Here is a 17,550-nt window from a genome sequence, read left to right as displayed (position 1 = left end):
AATCAAACTGAAGCATGCATACATTCAGGTACTAGGATAGTTTTTGTAAGGTCATATGCTATTCTGCAGTTACAGTTTGAGGAAAAAATCAGTGTAGTGTAACACTTAAGCACAGTTTATTTGAATTATAGCAGGCATGATCTCTGACTAAAGAGAGGGCCAATTTTATTTTCATTAGAATTAGATTTTTTATATGTGGAATAACTTTTTCTTTCAAGTGTTTTGAGAGAAAGGAAAACAACTGCACCTGCCCAGTACAAGCAAACTAGGAAGCTACTAGAGAGAGTGCAGTGAAGGGGCACTAAAATATAAGGTTGAGACAGATGAGCTTTCTTACCCTAAAGAAGAAGAGGGTTACTGAATCTCAATATCTATAAACTCCTGATAGGAAGATGTAAAGAAGATGAAACCAAACTCTTTCCAGTGGTGACCAGTGACAGGACTGGAGGCAATGGGCACACAGGAGGTTCTTTCTGAGCATCAGGAAGCAGTTTTTCCCTGTGGGGGTGAGTGAGCACTAGCTCTGATTGCCCAGAGCGATTATGGGGTCACCACCTTCTGAGATAGTCAAGTCTGGGCAGCTGCCTCTAGGCAGCTCTGCTTGAGCAGTGGACTTCACCTATAAGATTTCCAGAGGTCCGTTCCAACCTCAATCATTCTGTAACTCTGTCAACCACGCTGGCAACCAGAGATGAAGCATTTGTTAAATTAATTTTCTGCAGTTCTATAAATGCAGAAAGTGGAAATTTCAAAGGAAAATAAGACTGAGGAATAATGTTTTTAAATATTCCCATGAAAATAATTTTGGTAAAAACAAAGTTCTGAGGTTTTGAGTTAACACTGTGTCACTGTCTCATGAATTGACAGGGAGGGAGAAGGAAGGCAGCATTAAGATGTGAATACCACCAGTGGAGTGTAATCATCCTTAACAATCTCCAAGTCATTGATATCTTAAACCTGCAGTCACTTTTGACTTGCCAGTAGATATGTACTAGTTTATGAGCTCAAGGGTTTGCTTCTGCCAATGGTAGAATGTCTAAAATATTATTTGGCTTTTTCTTTTGTTAATGTAGACATTCCCTTGGTGCATTTAAGAAAGGAAATAATTTTATGCAAAATATGGCCTTACAGGTCTTAAGTTCATTCAACTGCTCACTGGAGATTTTCAGGCCATTTAGAGAACTTGTACAAAGTGTGGTAGCTATGTTTCATTTCCTCAAATAAAAAATACTTGGCTGGCACATTTGACAAAACTTTCAGAAATTCTAGATGGGTATACAGATTTCATCTTGCTCACAAATAGTTTTTAATTAAAGAAATAAAAATATGAAAATTCTTTGGGATGAAAAATTTTAAATATTACTTTTGAACTTTTTGCCCATCTGTGGAACAGAGAATGAATAATTTTTCTAGGACTCTTTACACTATTTTTATGACCTATAAATTGGATAGATTTGATAAGCAGTCCTTGGAACAAGGATCAAACAAACAAATGACCTTCTCCCCAAACAAATTTATAATTTTCATTATCAAATTCTAATCAGTTGTATAAATATCCTTTTTCTTTTTCCCAAAATGGAACATAAGGATGGCTTCCACACAGAACTTTGTAAAATTAGAGTGAAAAATACACCAGTGAAGCTAAATGGTTTTTAAAATTTTGAAAATAGTCAGATTTTCACTGAGTCCTCTGATGAATTCAGGTGCAAAGGAGTGAGCCTTATAGGCCTGTCTGATCAGTTAATGGAGTGTGATACAGATGGCAATATAAAACAAAATTTAGAGGTAAAATATATCCCTGTACCAGCAAGCACAGATGATGATAGTCTTTTATAAAACATTTCTGAACTGCACATCTAATTCATGTTTTATTACATCTAAACAAGTCCATTACTCTCAGCTCACACAAAATGATACACCTGGAAATAGAATATAGCCATTGCTTCCAGGTGTTTAGTTCTTGAAATTAAAGACAACTAGTGTCATAACTTAGCTTAATTGCTCCACTTTGACTCATCTGACATTATCAGAACTCTCAGTACTTTTGCTTTAAAGCTTAGGTATGAAGCACATGGGATTTTAATAGAGTGGTTCAGACAGTAGAATAAACATCTTCAGAACAGTTCCTCACAAAGGGAAAGTGAATTCAAGAACTTCAGTGATTTCTCATACACTTGAAGGCCAAATATGATATAAACATACACAAAGTAGCTCTTCTGCTTATAACACAATACTAGTGGGCCCATGAAATTGCCTCATACCATTGAATAGTTGCTTCTGGGAATTGTTAGAGAATGACATAAAAAACATGCGGGCATCTACTTTGCATACAAAAACTAAAACAATTTTAGGGGAAACAAGAGGTTTTAACATCTGTCCATACTCATCTGGTCTCAGACATTTCTTTAAAATATCTGAAATGCATCTAGTACAAAACCTGGACTGTAAAGATAAATTATATTAATGAAAAATGTTATGGTCTATGTGTGCTTTTGTTTGTTTAGTTTAGGGTTGAGGGGGTGGAGGTGGGGGGAGGGGCTGTTTTGTTTTGGATTGTTTTTAAAGAAAAGACAGAATATTAAACTTACCTTATTAGTATTGATAGCTGTGATGACCCACACACATTGAGCATTGCTGTCATATTGAAATGGAAAATTTGGTGATGTGAAAGTGCCTCCAGGCCCCTGAAGATTGGACCCACAAGTTTTGACTGAAAAAAGAAAGTTAACCTTTAAATTCACATAGAAAATACATGTAGCAGATTCATAAACTGATCTCTTACTCTAATCGAGATATGAAGAATTAAAATAGCATTGAACAAAACCAGAACCACCTCTTACAAGAGAATAAGACATTCACATTTAATTATTCTGACAAAATAAAATCAACCTTCTCTTGTGTCCAAACTTATAATCTTAAAAAAAAGTTGAAAGTATTTCGAGGAAAAACAGTAACTACAGGAACAGAAACTGCCTTAGTTATTTCTAAAATTCTTTAAGGACTAACTTATGCCACCCTCATTAATGTCTTGAAAGACAAATCTAAATAGTAGAAAAAAAGGGTTACCTTTATCACTGTGCATATGTGGGTTTTTTTGTGCATGTGTGTTGGTGTATAGCATGTCAGCATTTTTTTCTCCTCTAACCCCTGTACAACCCATTGAATCAATGACCAAAGCACTGAAATGTTTAAAGGAAGCTTGTAAAAGTTAGATTAACACAAAACAGTATTTTCTATTTCTAAAGATTACAGACGGTATTTATTTTCAAAACAAATTCTATATGGTTATTTACAATACCATGTCAGGTTAAAAAACCTATATTCTTATTTACACAGCTTGCATCTCTGTCACAAATAATACAAAGGAAATAAACTGTGACCTTTGTGTTTTCAAATGACACTTTCTAATTCCTAGTGCCAAATGGCACTTAATTCCTAGTCTATTAAGTCAATAACACTTTTATTGTTTTTTCCTTGATATTGAGATCTTTGCTGAATGCTCTACTGGTTAACTTTTCCTGTATGAAGGTGTAAAACGGACAAGTAACATCAACTAAACATGAGCCTATCTTATTTCTCCAGTGATTATTATGACACCACATAAACTGCAAAAGCTAAAGAACTATTTCTTCCACTGCATCCTGATAGGCCATCTTGCATAACTGAATAAAAAAAAAGACTTAGATATGTGAAATAATCCCAGAGTTGCATTGCACTTTCACTAAGCATGTTTGTTTGATCAATACTGAACACAGGAAGATTCAGCTGCAGCTGGATGAAGGCTTGCTCCTTTCCTCATATTAGCTTCTAGAAAGAATTTTTGCATTACCCTCAGAGCAACAGTACTCTAGTGTTGAATGTGTTCAAAGTCACACGAGATGCTTAGAAAGAAGTAGAGTGTAGAGAGGTGAGAGGAAGGCTCCTCATTTAGGATCAGTAGCTGAAGATGTTAGAGTCATGAGTGACACTAATGCCAAGTATTTTTGTCTATATATTTAATAAGAAATTGTATGACTCCTTGCAGCTTGTATCTGTATGTGGGAAGTAAGTTAGGAGGGGAAAAACAGTGAGTGTTCTAGACAATTTGCTGCTCCATCTGCATATGTGAGTCCATCCTTTGTGGCAGAGTTGGGATGTAAAGCACAGCTCCAATGCCTGTGTGCTGCAGAAGAGTTATGAGCTCTGTTTGCTTTCTTTTCTTGGTGTAGCCTCGTAGTGAAGGTCTCAAAGGAACCATGTCATTCTATAGTGGAAAGAAATCTGTCTTTGACCCCCATAATAATGTCTATTATTTATATTGATTTAAAATATTCCTAACAGACACTTGCTTCCAATACTTTAAGTTTGAAATCCAGAAAAAAAATTTAGGACAATTTTCTATGTATTTGTGCACATTAAAATTTTCATTATATATTAATATCTGTGTGTAACTACACATTAATACTTTCATTCCTTGATTCAGGTATTCATCATACTACTTGCTGTTGTATTGGGTCATTAAATATTTTCAGCAAAATTCCTTTGTGTTTTTCTTCTTTCACTGAATTTTTTGCCCTTTATCCACTTGCTCAGGGTCAAAACCAGGTGTACTTCTCCACTACTTACCTATTATAAATTCTAGAATTTCGTATCTGCTTATAAAATATGTAATGAGGAAGCTTCATTAATTACTGATTTTATATTAAATGACTGCAATTTTGATATCCATCTTGACAAGTTCTAATAATTAACATGTGATAGGTTTGCGTCAGCTCCTTATAAAGTAAAATTTATAATGTAAGTTGTCAAGTAAAGCAAACATACTGAAATACAAAGTTCATGTTAAACAAAACCGCATAGGAGAATCCTTTTTTATTAAGAAAGTGGGGACACTAGGATTAAAATTTCAGGTACTTAAACAGAAAATTTAATAGGATTGGCTATCAAACAATGGATAGATGCCATGTGGAATAATCACTGTGAGGGTAAGAATTTCTGTTTACCTTTACACACAGGTCTATGATCACTCCATGCAGCAAAAACTTCAGCTATCCTCTGACAGGTGATACTTTTGGAACCTTGTAGAACATAATCTTCATCACAGGAGAACTGTACTGTTGCTCCCAAGCTAAAATCAAACAATGACAGAAAAAGAAGCATGTTTCAACAAATTGATAGCAGTCCATTGTTCCCATTCCTTTAGATATGATGGTCTTGACAAACAATACAAATATGTAATCCAGAAATTTCTGCTCTCAAAAGTAAAAGGCTGAAGGCTATGTACTAGCCTGACAGTGCACAATATTCAGCCCTCTCTGGGCCTACTTTGGCTGGAGCTGGTTTACCTCTTTCAACAGTTATTTGGACCTCAACTGACTATATTCCAACCTAACTTCAGACCTCCATATAGTAAAAATTTGACAAACCTAGACATTGTGTAACTAAAAGTAGTTATTTATGTAAATTGAAGCTAGGAAAGTCTGTGAAAGCAATATAAGGGAATCACCTAGAAGAAAAGTCAAAAGGTCAATTGCAAGACTGAATGAGAAATTCCCATTGTAAACATTTTATGTCTCCCAGTGAAGACCTCAGGATATAAATAATATGCTGTGAATAACTCCCACCCCTCATTGTTCTTGAGAAAATATGGTGCTTGAGAAAATTTGGTGCTTTTGACTTGAGAGCTGGAGGGCATTGGAAGGGGGAGCACAATACCAGATAAAAAGGGCTAGATATTAATAATATTTCTCATATTTAAAAAGTAGGACATTATTAAGAGTATACTACATTAATTTGTATTATTGTAGAAATACTAGTTACAGAAATCTTTTATATTTTGATTAGTAGTTTAAGATTTTAATTAAGCTAGCAGTGAAGTCATAGAAGTGGTCTCTCTACTCTTGCTAGTAACAAAATTTTGAATGTCACATCTACTAGATAAATTACAAGAAATGAAAGTTACTAGAATATGAGGATTTGCTCATTTAACAAGCATATGTTTCTCAAATTAATAGAAGAAAATAAAAGAGTTCTAAAAATATATTTGTAGGTGTTTATCTGTGATTATTTATTAAGTTGTAATGTGTGGTAATGCTGGCTTGAAAAGGTTTTGCACTTTGTCATGTGAAGCTGACATCTGGTACTAGAAACATTTCAGGACAAAAGAAGAAGTCCAGAGAAACATTTTTGGTGGTTTGTTTTGTTTTGTTTTTTGTTTGCTGGGTTGGGTTTTTGTTTGGTTTTTTGGGTTTTTTCTTGGTTTTTTTTTTTTCTTTTGGTTGGTTGGTTTTGTTTGGGTTTTGTTTTTTATTGTTGTTTGTTAGTTTTTCCTGAGAGGAGGAGTGGTGCTGGAGGGGAAGAGGGAAGAGTTTAGTCTGGCAAAGTTGTATAAAACAATACATAAATGTATATTCTTGAGATAAGTTTTTTCCTTTAAATATCATTGTGGTTTCAAATCCTGATTATAGCTGAAAATAGCCAATACACCAGGCCTTCCTCTGATATCAGTACCTCACACTTCATAATTTCAGCTTGCAGTTTTTAAAGGCTTGTCTGTCACAGCTGCAAAGTGGAAAATGTTTTATACAGACACATGACTTAAAAGATCTTGGCTACACAGTGAATGCAGTTCTCTGGGTATTTGAAGATTAAATGCGCAGTACCCCCAAGAGTTTGTTATAGCAGCCTTTCTGTAAAACACTGTAAGCCATGTAGTTATCTGACCCTCCTTGGATGGATGACATTTCCCTGTCTTTGATACGTTACATACTGGTAAAAAAAAATGGTCCGTAAATCTCACTAAGCAAAGTGTCAATATTTACTTGACACTTTGCTTGACCCAATCTTCAAATCTCAGTTTGGTCCCACAAGGTATGACATTCATTTTTGCCAAAAGACATACTGAAATTAATTTTTCTCTGAAGGGTTTGGCTTGCAAAGAATGAGACCTCTTTTTCTTTCCTTATAGATGGCAATTTTAGTGCTGCAATTCTTCAATTCACACAGAGAGAAAAATAAAAAGGCTGAGCACGCATTTCAGAGAATAACTTTTGTCAGGTAATCTATTCAAATGCATCTACGATGAAAAAAGCTACTAAAGAAGATTGATACTTATTAGAACAAGAATTAATTTAAGGGAGTTAGAATTGTTAGATATTTGAGAAGGAATGGTGTCAGCACAAAATAGCTGATGAAATCTGGGAAGTACCTGGGCATTACAGACACATAGATACTAAGAAAATGGGGACATGAAAGATGATGCAGTCACCTGAACAGACATCTCAGAAAAGGAGGATTTAACTGTGGGTAACAGCTTTATAAATTGTTCCAAAACAATTCCTGCTTTGAATGTTTGTGAAAGAATATTTGTGAAAGAATGAGATAAAGAATAGCTGCAGAATCCACCAAGAAGGAGATATAAAAGTGAAAAAGTGAAAAAGTGAAAAAAGAAAAAAAAAAGTAAACATAATGTAAAGGTCCTTGCAATGTAAGGATAAAAGGCTTTTATAGGCAGTTGAGAAAAAAGACCCACTAGGCATAGATCATAGACCCACCAGATCATAGAGTTGGAGGATATTTCAAAACTGTGAAACATAAAGATTGTCCACAAGTAATTTTAAAAAATATGCACAGCTGCTACAGGGACTATATGTTTAGGAAAGTTCAAAAGGTAGCAATTGTGAAGACAAGAATATCTTTCTCAAGATTAGATTTTCATAATTATCTGGTTCAGAAAGTCATATTGAGAAAATCTGAGCATCTCTATTATTAGGAAAAAAAAAGGAACACTTGAAGAAAAATGACATGGAAATATATTTCCTTTAACTAGCCATGGACTGATTTAAAGAGGAAATGCTGAGCAGGAAGTACACCATTTACAAATAAAATTCAACTCTTGGTAAAAAAAAAACCAAACTGTAATACGCAAAAATCCCAGAGGTCTGAATGATTATAAAGACTGTGCAAGCATATTTCTATCACCTGCAAAAGGATAAATGGCATTCACATTATGAAGTCCATTTTACTTGTCCAAATCAGTTTTGATATTAAACTGATATTTAATAGTATATGACTATAAGCATATGACTGGACTCAGAGTGGGACTGGATAATTTACAAAATCTGTGACATATGCTGTGTGAATGAGACCTACTAAGGGCAATTAGATAAGTAGATAATGAAGTACCAGTCTAAGAAAGAAAATGGAAGAGTAGGAGATTAGTTCCTATGGAAGATCAACTGAAAAAAGACAATAATAGAGTGCTTGTCAAGAAACTATTAAGAAAATGTGTCTCTCAGAAACTTAAAAGCATAGTCAAGATTACCATTTTTTAATATTTTGCTGTCATTATCTATCTATACACTCCACTCTTAAAAATGGAAATTCATTCAATTCTTTCCAAATTTTCTAGTTTCAGAGAATCACAGAATCATAGAATATTCTGGGTTGGAAGATACCCACAAGGATCATGGACTCCAACTCTTGAGTGAATGGCCCACATAGTAATTGAAGTAGACATTCTTCTCGTTTCTGATGACAATATTATTTTTCCAAAACCTTAAATCTGTGAGCTAGAATTATTCAGTTAGAAATTCATTTTTCTCTAAAAACAGTTTGATTACTTGAGTACAAAAATGTAAAATGTCGCTTCCCTCCATTGGCAAGTGCATGAGGCCCATGAGGTGAATATGATGAAGATTCAGAAAGGACATGCAAATGTACCAGGAAAAAATTATTAGCTCTAAGACAAAATGAAATAAAGAATAGGCCAAGGGTTTGATGAGAGTTTGTGTGGTGTGGTGACAGCAACAATTTCAGTATGGTCTCAAGTTTTTATTTTCTATTTTCTTTTTCTTTGGCAGGATCTCAGATGATGGAAGGATCGTGTTATAGGACAAAGACAGAACCTTGATAGGATAAAATTGATGACATCTATTACATATCCAGAGGTACTGTAGGAGGACATGTGAAAGATCTGATCCCAGCCTTATGGTATGTTAGAGAACTAAAAATTGTGGAGTGAGAAAATCAAATGGAAGCTGGTTTTAGGGGAACCTCTGAACTGTGGGCAGGTATTATTTTAGAGAAAACTGGCAGAGTAGTCCAAAAACAGATTGTGGGAACAATTGACCAAAAATAGTGGGAAAAAAAAAAAGGACAGTTTGATGTCCTGACTTACAGTTGGTCCAAACTGCTTACCAGATGAAGCCCTCTAAAAGCAGACTATTTCTACATTGTAAATCTCAAGAGAACTGAAGCATGATATAATTATGAAGCTGTTCATTGTGGTATACAGTATAGATATACATCACAAAAAAAATTAAATTCTCAAGGATAGAATGAAAATCTTATAAAATTTCAGAATCAGAATATATTAATTGAAAAAATTGTTTGTGGATGGAGTAAATGTCCATTGAATCCAGTATGCTAACACTGAAAGTGATACAAATGCTGAGAAAATCTTTAGAATACAGGAACCATTTATAGTCCTCTATAAGGAGAACTCTTCTGTCATTTATGTTTGATGAACTTTCTGAACTGGATATATTAATTTAGTAGTCCCTGGGTGACTAAATTAGACTTTTGAATGAGACCCTAGCTAAAGCTAAGACTAGTAAGGCACACTGTTAAGCAAAAATGCTTCTTGGGTATATTAGTCACAAAATCAAGTTCATATGCAATGTGGGTTCATTTGCAAATGGATGAAGCAATCTTGTGGTGCTGAAATCCAATATGGAAAAGGCAGAATCACTAAATATCTTTTCTGCATCAATTTCTACAGCAGATGTGCTCCTAGGTATCTGTATGTAGCAACACAATTTGTGAAGAGGGACAGCCAGTACTAGGAAACAACAGGTAAATGGAGGCAGCTGTACTCAAGGGCAGGTGGCCAGACAGCTTTCTCCAAAGACTGCTGAAGTATCTCCCTGAGTCTCTACAAGGTGGGTATCATCTATGAAAAACTTGAATGAGATGTACTGACTGATTGTAGAAAGACTAATATTACATGAACTTTTAAAATGACAAGAAGATGCTAGGAATCTTACATTGATCTCTGGAAAGAACGTGCTCTAGTAAAGCATGAACTGGAAATCAAGAGCACATACACAAATCTATGAAAGTTGAGTTATAGTTGATCAACTTGATTGTCTTCTATGACAAAATGACTGGCTACATAGACCTGTGGTAGATGTAGCAGTGCTCAGTGTAGCAGTGCTCAACATCAGCAAGATTTTTAAAGCATCTTTTACAGCAGTGTGTTTTGAGAGCTGACAAAATACTCACTGAATCGATACATATTCAAAATCCTCTTGGCAGCTGTGCTTAAAGAGTAGGAATCAATCGCTTCATATTCAGCTGGTAGACAGTAAAATCTGAACATTAGGAAATCAGCATAAGGTCTGATGCTGTCTGATATTTTCATCCTCAGCCTTGATGGGGAGACAGAATTTATGGATCAAATTAAAGTAGGAAAAGTAGCTGACACACTGAAGATCAGACCTTCAATCCGGAAGCCTGGGCAAAGTCCAGTACTGGGCAAAGAGAAACCTCATGAAACTCAACAAGTAGAGGTACAATTTTCTGCACTATTGATTGGTAACCTGTTCTCATCCTGCATAGAACAAACTACATACTCATCTCTACTAGAAGTGGTGGCAGCAGATCAAGTGAAATTGTTACTCAGCTGGTGAAGCTGTATCTGCAATATTAATATTAAGCCCAGTCTTTTGCCTCCCACTTCAAGAGGAATATTGGTAAAAACACAAGAATTTGGAGATCAGTCAGAGGATTAAAGCACATGAACTACAGTAAAAAGTTAAGGTAGCTAGGCTTAATTAGTCTGACAAAGAGAAAGCTAAGATACTATCTCATAGCAGACCATAACAATTTCAGGAGCCAAATGAAGCCAAACTTTTCTAAATGTGCCAGATAACATACAAGGGATGGTTTGGAAGACTCAGATTTTACTTTACAAGAAATTTCCTTCAATAAAGGAGGGCAGAGGTGAAACAGCATACACAAACTCTTGTGAAATCTTTAATCCTGAGGTTTTACAGGATTGTGTAAACAAAGCCAGAGTTGATCTGACTAGTCCCGCATTGGGCAGGAGGAGGGACTGGATGCCCTCTGAAGGACCCTTCCAATCAATACTTCTATGACTCATATAAACTGCTTAATTTGTCCTGAAGTAATGCAAAACTTTTGCAAATATAACATAATGTGCTAAGACAGTTCATAACTTGAAAAATGAATGCTTGACCTGAGTGTCTCTCAGTAACTTTATCTGCAAATTTCTGTTTGTAATCTGACAAAAGATGATTGCCATTGCATTTTCATAAAAAAACCCCCCAAATTTGGATATATTTTTATTAGGGAAAATGTATAAATAAATAGCAAGTAAGGATGTTAGCATATAAATTTGACAAAATTTTAATTTTGTATCTTTTTTTAACATTTTCATCATTTGCCTCAAATTTGTGATTCCTCTTTAAACAACAGAAATTAACAACTGTAAGGAGTCCAGAAATGAACTATAGAATCTCTAAAAGATGAGAAAGAACAAGTTTAAAATTTTTAACTTCATATGAAGTTTATACTGAATAGTATTATTTTAATAGTTGACATTTGCATAGGAAACTACTTCATTTTAGGTTCTTTTCCTCCAGTTTTCGATAAGTTTTTAAAATTATTGTTGAAATATTATCAATTATGCAAGGAATCAAAGCCATCTTTCTGATGGATTAACCTGTTCAGTTCATGCCTGCAACTGAACAAATTTGAGAGAGGACATCATTTTTAGCCATAGAAGAAAATGTACAGCCATAAATAGCTAATCAGTTCCTAAAGTCCATCTCTATCAAATTGTAAATTTAGCAATATCATATATTTTAATCCTAGTATAAAGAAACAATCAGCATATATATTATTTCTTCCACCAGCAGCAAAATAAAGTAGACATGTAAGTTTTCAAGATTATGAATAGTGCATTCTTTTTTAACCTACCAACTTTCTACACACTACTGATCCATAATTTTTTATATGCAAGCTACAGATAGGTTCAATTGTTGTCTTTGAGTCACAGTGAGAGCTGAGCTAAGACACATCACTTCTCTCAAGAACATCCATAGGAACATTTCACAGATCAGTTTGTATATTACTTGAGGATATTACTGTACTGCAAAATGCTAGGATTCCAATATATAATGCTAGAATATTTAAATCTTCTAAATTTCTGACCAAGAAAAATCTTTACTGTGTGCTGAAAAAACTAAACTGATGACTAAATTTGTTTCAGAGGATTTCCTGACACTATGGAGGTCACTGGTAAGTCATCTTTGAAAAAAAATGTCATCTTTTCTCACAAAGCTTGTACTGTCAGACACTTGTCCTTGACAAAGGAACCATTTAACTGTTAAAAAGTGATAGGTGCACAAATCCCCATAAACTAGCCTCATATCTCACACTGCAAACCAAGTTTTGTTTATTTTTCAGGATGTTTGGCTTCAAATTTCAATGTTTAGTAAATCACCTTGCATATCTGCAGAGAAGGATAGGTGATTCAGAGAAGATTTAAGGAAAATCAAGTGTGAAACATCTAGTCAATCTAGTCAATTAATGCTGAACTTCATTCTTCAAAGAAAATAACTAAAAATTAATTTATTATATAAAATGGAAGAAGATATTATCATTACTTATATTGTAAGTGAATCTGTTGGTAAAATAAATTGTCCTTATAATAAACTTTATAGTATTCCTTATGTCAGTAGAATATATATTTTTAAGACTACAACAGCATTTTTGTCCAACAGTATTCACTGCTTTGTTACGATACAGGTTTGTTCAGAATCTCACTGTTAAATCCTAGTGGGACCACACTACAGAGGTAGAGGGATAGAGATGGACTTGTTCAGTCATGTAATGAAGACAGAACTTTGAGATGGTGGTGAAAAACATGGTTTTCTCATAACAAAACAGCTGTTCAAGGATAATTCAGGATATGAATATGGATGTGTTTATTTCACTAGAAATAAAGAAAATAGAAACAACAATATGTAAAAACGTTTTCTCTTCATCTATTATATCTTACATTTTTACATAGTGGCATTCATTTTAAAACTAGACACATGAGAACGATTTATTATTAGTTTAAAAAGATTTATTTTAGTTGTTGACAAGTAAAGTAAAATTGCAAATTCCAGCTGAATAATCACTAGCGTGTCTAAAATTTTAAGAAACTCCTAGGGAAGGGAAGCTTTCTTTCCGAAGTAGAATGTTTTTTTTCAGTACAGGAAAAGCTTGCAGCTATAAATAAGTATTCTTGACTTTATTTCAACAAGCAAAACCTTTTATGCTCAAATATGCATCTAGAATCAGAAAAATGCCTTTAATACTCCAAAATATACAGCTATGGGGAATTTTAATGTTAGAAAATATTATTCAAAAGGTTAAGCATGGAATTACAGGCCTCAAGTAATGTCATGGACTGCTCCAGTTTGTCTAAGAGCTTGAATTACAGACTTTGTCTGTGTAAGAACCAAGTAAGAGGAGACTAACGTGGTGAAAGCAGATAGTGTTTGTAATCAGAACAGAAGTGCAATACAATGCTTCCAATGCTTTTCACATTTGAAGAAAGCTAAGGAGAAGTGACAAGAACATGCTCTTCTCTAAAATATATTAAATTGTACAGAAATCAAATTTTTATTGATCTTAGTAGAGATAGAAGTAAACCCTTCAAAATACTGTGTTTTTTGAATGAAGGCATTGTAATTGGAATTGTACTTTCTTTTCAGAAAGGAAAAAAGAGGCAAGATTAAAGTAAAGCTATTTCCTTCATTACAGAGAGAGTGACTTCGAGAAGGAAAAGGTGAAATTGTGCTATTTTTCTATCTGCCAGGTATAAGCCAGAATAGAAAAGATCTTCCATGGCACTAGATGTTTTTAACTAAATGTAACACAATAATAATTTGTAATATTGTTACTTCAGAACCCTATTAAGCAATTGAACAACCATTATCATAATGGCAGTAATTGAAACCAGATTAATTTAAGCAGGAATTTTATTAAATTTGCTGAAAATGTTTAGTATGTATTTGTTCCCTGTAAGAATGTATGTTCCCTTCAATGTATGAAGTTTTCAATTTGAGCTAAATGCACATGTTTTACTAATATACACCAGGGCTGTTTTTTACAAGTATAAATCCATAAAGATTATTGGGAGATTTTTTTTTCTAAGAGAAAAAAAATGTCACCAAGAATAATGAGAAATTAGGGAAAAGAAACATTGGAAAACATATTGATGCTGGTACTTGTATATCTACATTGTTCAGTAATTTGAATGCCTTCTGCTTTCATTTTCTCATCAATACATTTGAAATATGAAACCCTGATACATATTCCAAGTGTAAAGTTAAAAATAATGCTAACTGAAATCCTAACATTTTGGTCTAAAAAGAAAGATGAGGGTATGATCATCATCATATCTTTTTCGAGGTACTGCCCTCACATAAGTCTAACTAGAATAATCTTTGTAAGTAGGTCTTTTCATGATCACTTGCAGAGATAACTCTAGAAAAGAACTGGCAGGTTGTCTGTCAAATGCTGTTCCTCTCAAACCATATTTTTGAAGTTGAAATACAAAATACCACCCAAAGTAATGATTCTAGAAAGTATGACAGTTAAATACATATTTTTTTAATTTCTCTGAAAATAGAAACTTTTTATTTTGAAAGCTAATATTAGAAATTGCATTTTTATAAAAATAGTTATAATTTTTTATTTATGTAAATATAAAATTATTTATATAATATATATTGATGCACATTTAACTTTTGCTTTTCTCAAAACTAGAGAAATAAGAAGACTTATGAAAAACAGAAATTGTAATAACTGTTTTCTAGCTATCATATTTACATAGGATGTAATTTTCAATCTTGTCTTCTGCTTGACTACAAAGAGAAAAGACAAAACACACACACAAAAAGGTACATGAAGTTATGTAAAAGAATGCACTATCATAATTCTGTAAAATCTTTGTGCATCCAGATTACTCTAAGAGTTCTCTTGGAATGCTTAGTAGTGTGCTGTGTGACATGTATAATACAAAATATATAGAAAAAAAACTTGAATGTAATAAAACCAATTAATTTTAAAATTATCACCCTTCTACTTCTTTCTGTCTTTTTTCTTTCATCATTACGGTGTTTCAGGTTTTGTAAACATAATGTGAAATTAGTATATGATGTAAAACAAGAATAAAAATTTGAATTTTTTTTATACAGTCTTAGTGTCTTTGTATGTCAAATATAAAATAATATGCATGTTAACCCTTTTAAATAAATGTTCAACAATTGAAAAGGGAAAAAATCAGAAACTCAGAAAAGAGATTTAAATAATCCAAAACATTCCTAAAATTTATGTCTCTCTCTACTTGTCAGCCACTGGTGATACTGGAATTAGGAGTCTAGTTAACTGATAAAACAACATAAAATATTTCTAAAGAGTACTTAAAGCCTTTTTTATCTTACAAGATAAAATTGTCTGAATTAAGATTTCTAGGCCAATGTGAGGACTACTAGGAAAATACATCTGCATGTGTCAAACTTCTGGGTTCCTGAAAAACATACTGCAGGGACTGTAATTTCTCTATTAGATTGAATGAATATTTCTCTAAGATCTGAAATTTCTTCTCCGAGGTTTTATTTTTTTTCTTGTGTTATATTCAGTTTTGCTTTTTCCTTTGCAAAAGCCTCCAGTACAACATGCATGCTCAATATTTATAAATCTATCACAGTACTTACATGAGAAAATATCATAAACTTACCTTCAATCCTATTTTTGTCAGATTTTCAGAGATATATGATCTCTCCTAGGTAAGTATTTTATCTTTTTGCATATTAGGTGCATGCTATATTGCATTACATAATTTTACGCAGAATTATATTGCACTTTTTGCAAAAATGGTCAGTTTTGAAAAAGTACTCAGCAACACATATACATTTTCAACATATTCATTTTCCAAGTTCAGTATTAGAGAAATTATACAATAGTAGAATTTATATTTTACCTAAAATCTGAGCCTATCCGTTTTCCATTTTCTGGTTCTCCAGGATCTGGACACAAATTGGATGCCTGTTTAATACCTCCCTCATTTACTGGAAAAAAAAGAACAAAAACAAGCAACAACAAAATAAACAAAAAAAGAGATACAGTAAGAAAGTTTTTAGAAAATACAGTAGTAAGCAATTAAAAAATATGAGAGTATATTCTTTTTAGGTCTTTTAAAACAGATTTTCTACAGAATATGATCACCCATATAAACTCTACTTTCAATACATGTTTCTCCTCCCTATAATTAACAAAGAATTTATTTTCTGCTTTTTTTTTTTCCAAAAAAATAACACAAGTTTTTTATCAGATGTATCAATCAGCTATTTTGTTTACTTGCAATATACTTGGAAATGTTATTATTATTTTTTTTTAGAAACATTAACATTTAAAGGAATGTTCATCAGGTTTAGGTCTGTAAGATTTTATTCTGAACATATGCTAATAAATGTCATCTCCACTAAGAGCTGACCTTTTCTCCTTGAATTGTAATAAAACTTGAATGCGTAAACTCCTGCTGAGAGAATTCTCCTTCATCAGTATTGAAAATATATATATACCTAAAATATGATGATATGAAGGTAAACTCAAAATGCCAGATTGATTTGCATACATTTATCTTACAATAAACTAAAATAGATCTTCAGAGAGAAACTTCCTGTGAACTATTCTCTGTATTTTTCCAGAAATTTGTATGTAACAATCTAACCATATCTCAGCATATTCAACCATCTATTCACAAAACTGGAAAATTAGTAAAGGATGTTTCTCTCTTATTACTTGATACACGATAAATTCATTGCTTGACAGATAAATATTTTAAAAAAAAGTTGACATGAGGCCAAGTAAGTTGTATTAATCAGAAAAATATTTTAATCTTTATTCATCTTTATGAACTAGACCGATGGAATTGCAGTACTTTTAAGGAAAAGGTTTGCATATTAAAAAAAAAAAAGTAGATTCTATCTATACTTTTAAAGGCTGTTCATTAACTTTTAACTTTTAATGAAGAGGAATATAATTCAGAATCCTTGAGGTTTCTCTTCCTTGAAATTTGTCTTCTTACACACACAGAAAGGGAATAATTGGTTTGGTACCCCTGAGGAAGCTGAAGGCCAAAGGCAAATGTACAGGCTTAAACAGAAAACATCTCAACACAGCACACTGCTCAAAAAACCTATCAAGCTCAGTGCTTATCAGCTGGAACTACAGTATTTACTCTCCTCTGTCCCAAGACACCTGTAATATGTCAAAGGTTGCTCTAAAAACACTCCAAGGCAATCTCTGTATTTTTATGTTCAAGGGACTTTTGGGCCAGGAGGAATCTTCTTCCTAGCTTCAGATTTCAGTCTTTTCCTCCTCCAATAGATGTACATGTGATGAAAGCATACTAGCTACAGAAACCCATGTTCATTCTATTGTTGAAATATATATATTTCTGTGACAACTACCATTCCATAGACTGCA

The 17,550-nt window shown here is 33.2% G+C and overlaps 1 protein-coding gene across 2 annotated transcripts in view; it reads right to left on the bottom strand.

Annotated features, from left to right (window-relative positions):
• Positions 1-17,550, bottom strand: part of CSMD3 (CUB and Sushi multiple domains 3) — a 581,291-nt gene that overhangs the window by 320,529 nt on the left and 243,212 nt on the right. For both annotated transcript variants that reach the window (XM_077782368.1, XM_021546425.3), the window contains exons 9-11: positions 16,043-16,130; positions 4,983-5,107; positions 2,589-2,710 (exon numbers count right to left, since the gene is read on the bottom strand). In XM_077782368.1, the coding sequence (XP_077638494.1) occupies positions 2,589-2,710; positions 4,983-5,107; positions 16,043-16,130 (335 nt within the window). The remainder of the gene's footprint in view (positions 1-2,588; positions 2,711-4,982; positions 5,108-16,042; positions 16,131-17,550) is intronic.

Source organism: Lonchura striata, chromosome 1 (assembly GCF_046129695.1).
Source record: "Lonchura striata isolate bLonStr1 chromosome 1, bLonStr1.mat, whole genome shotgun sequence".
NCBI lineage: Eukaryota > Metazoa > Chordata > Aves > Passeriformes > Estrildidae > Lonchura > Lonchura striata.
The sequence above is the reverse complement of the archived record's forward strand: the minus strand, read 5'-3'. Positions and strand labels throughout refer to the sequence as shown.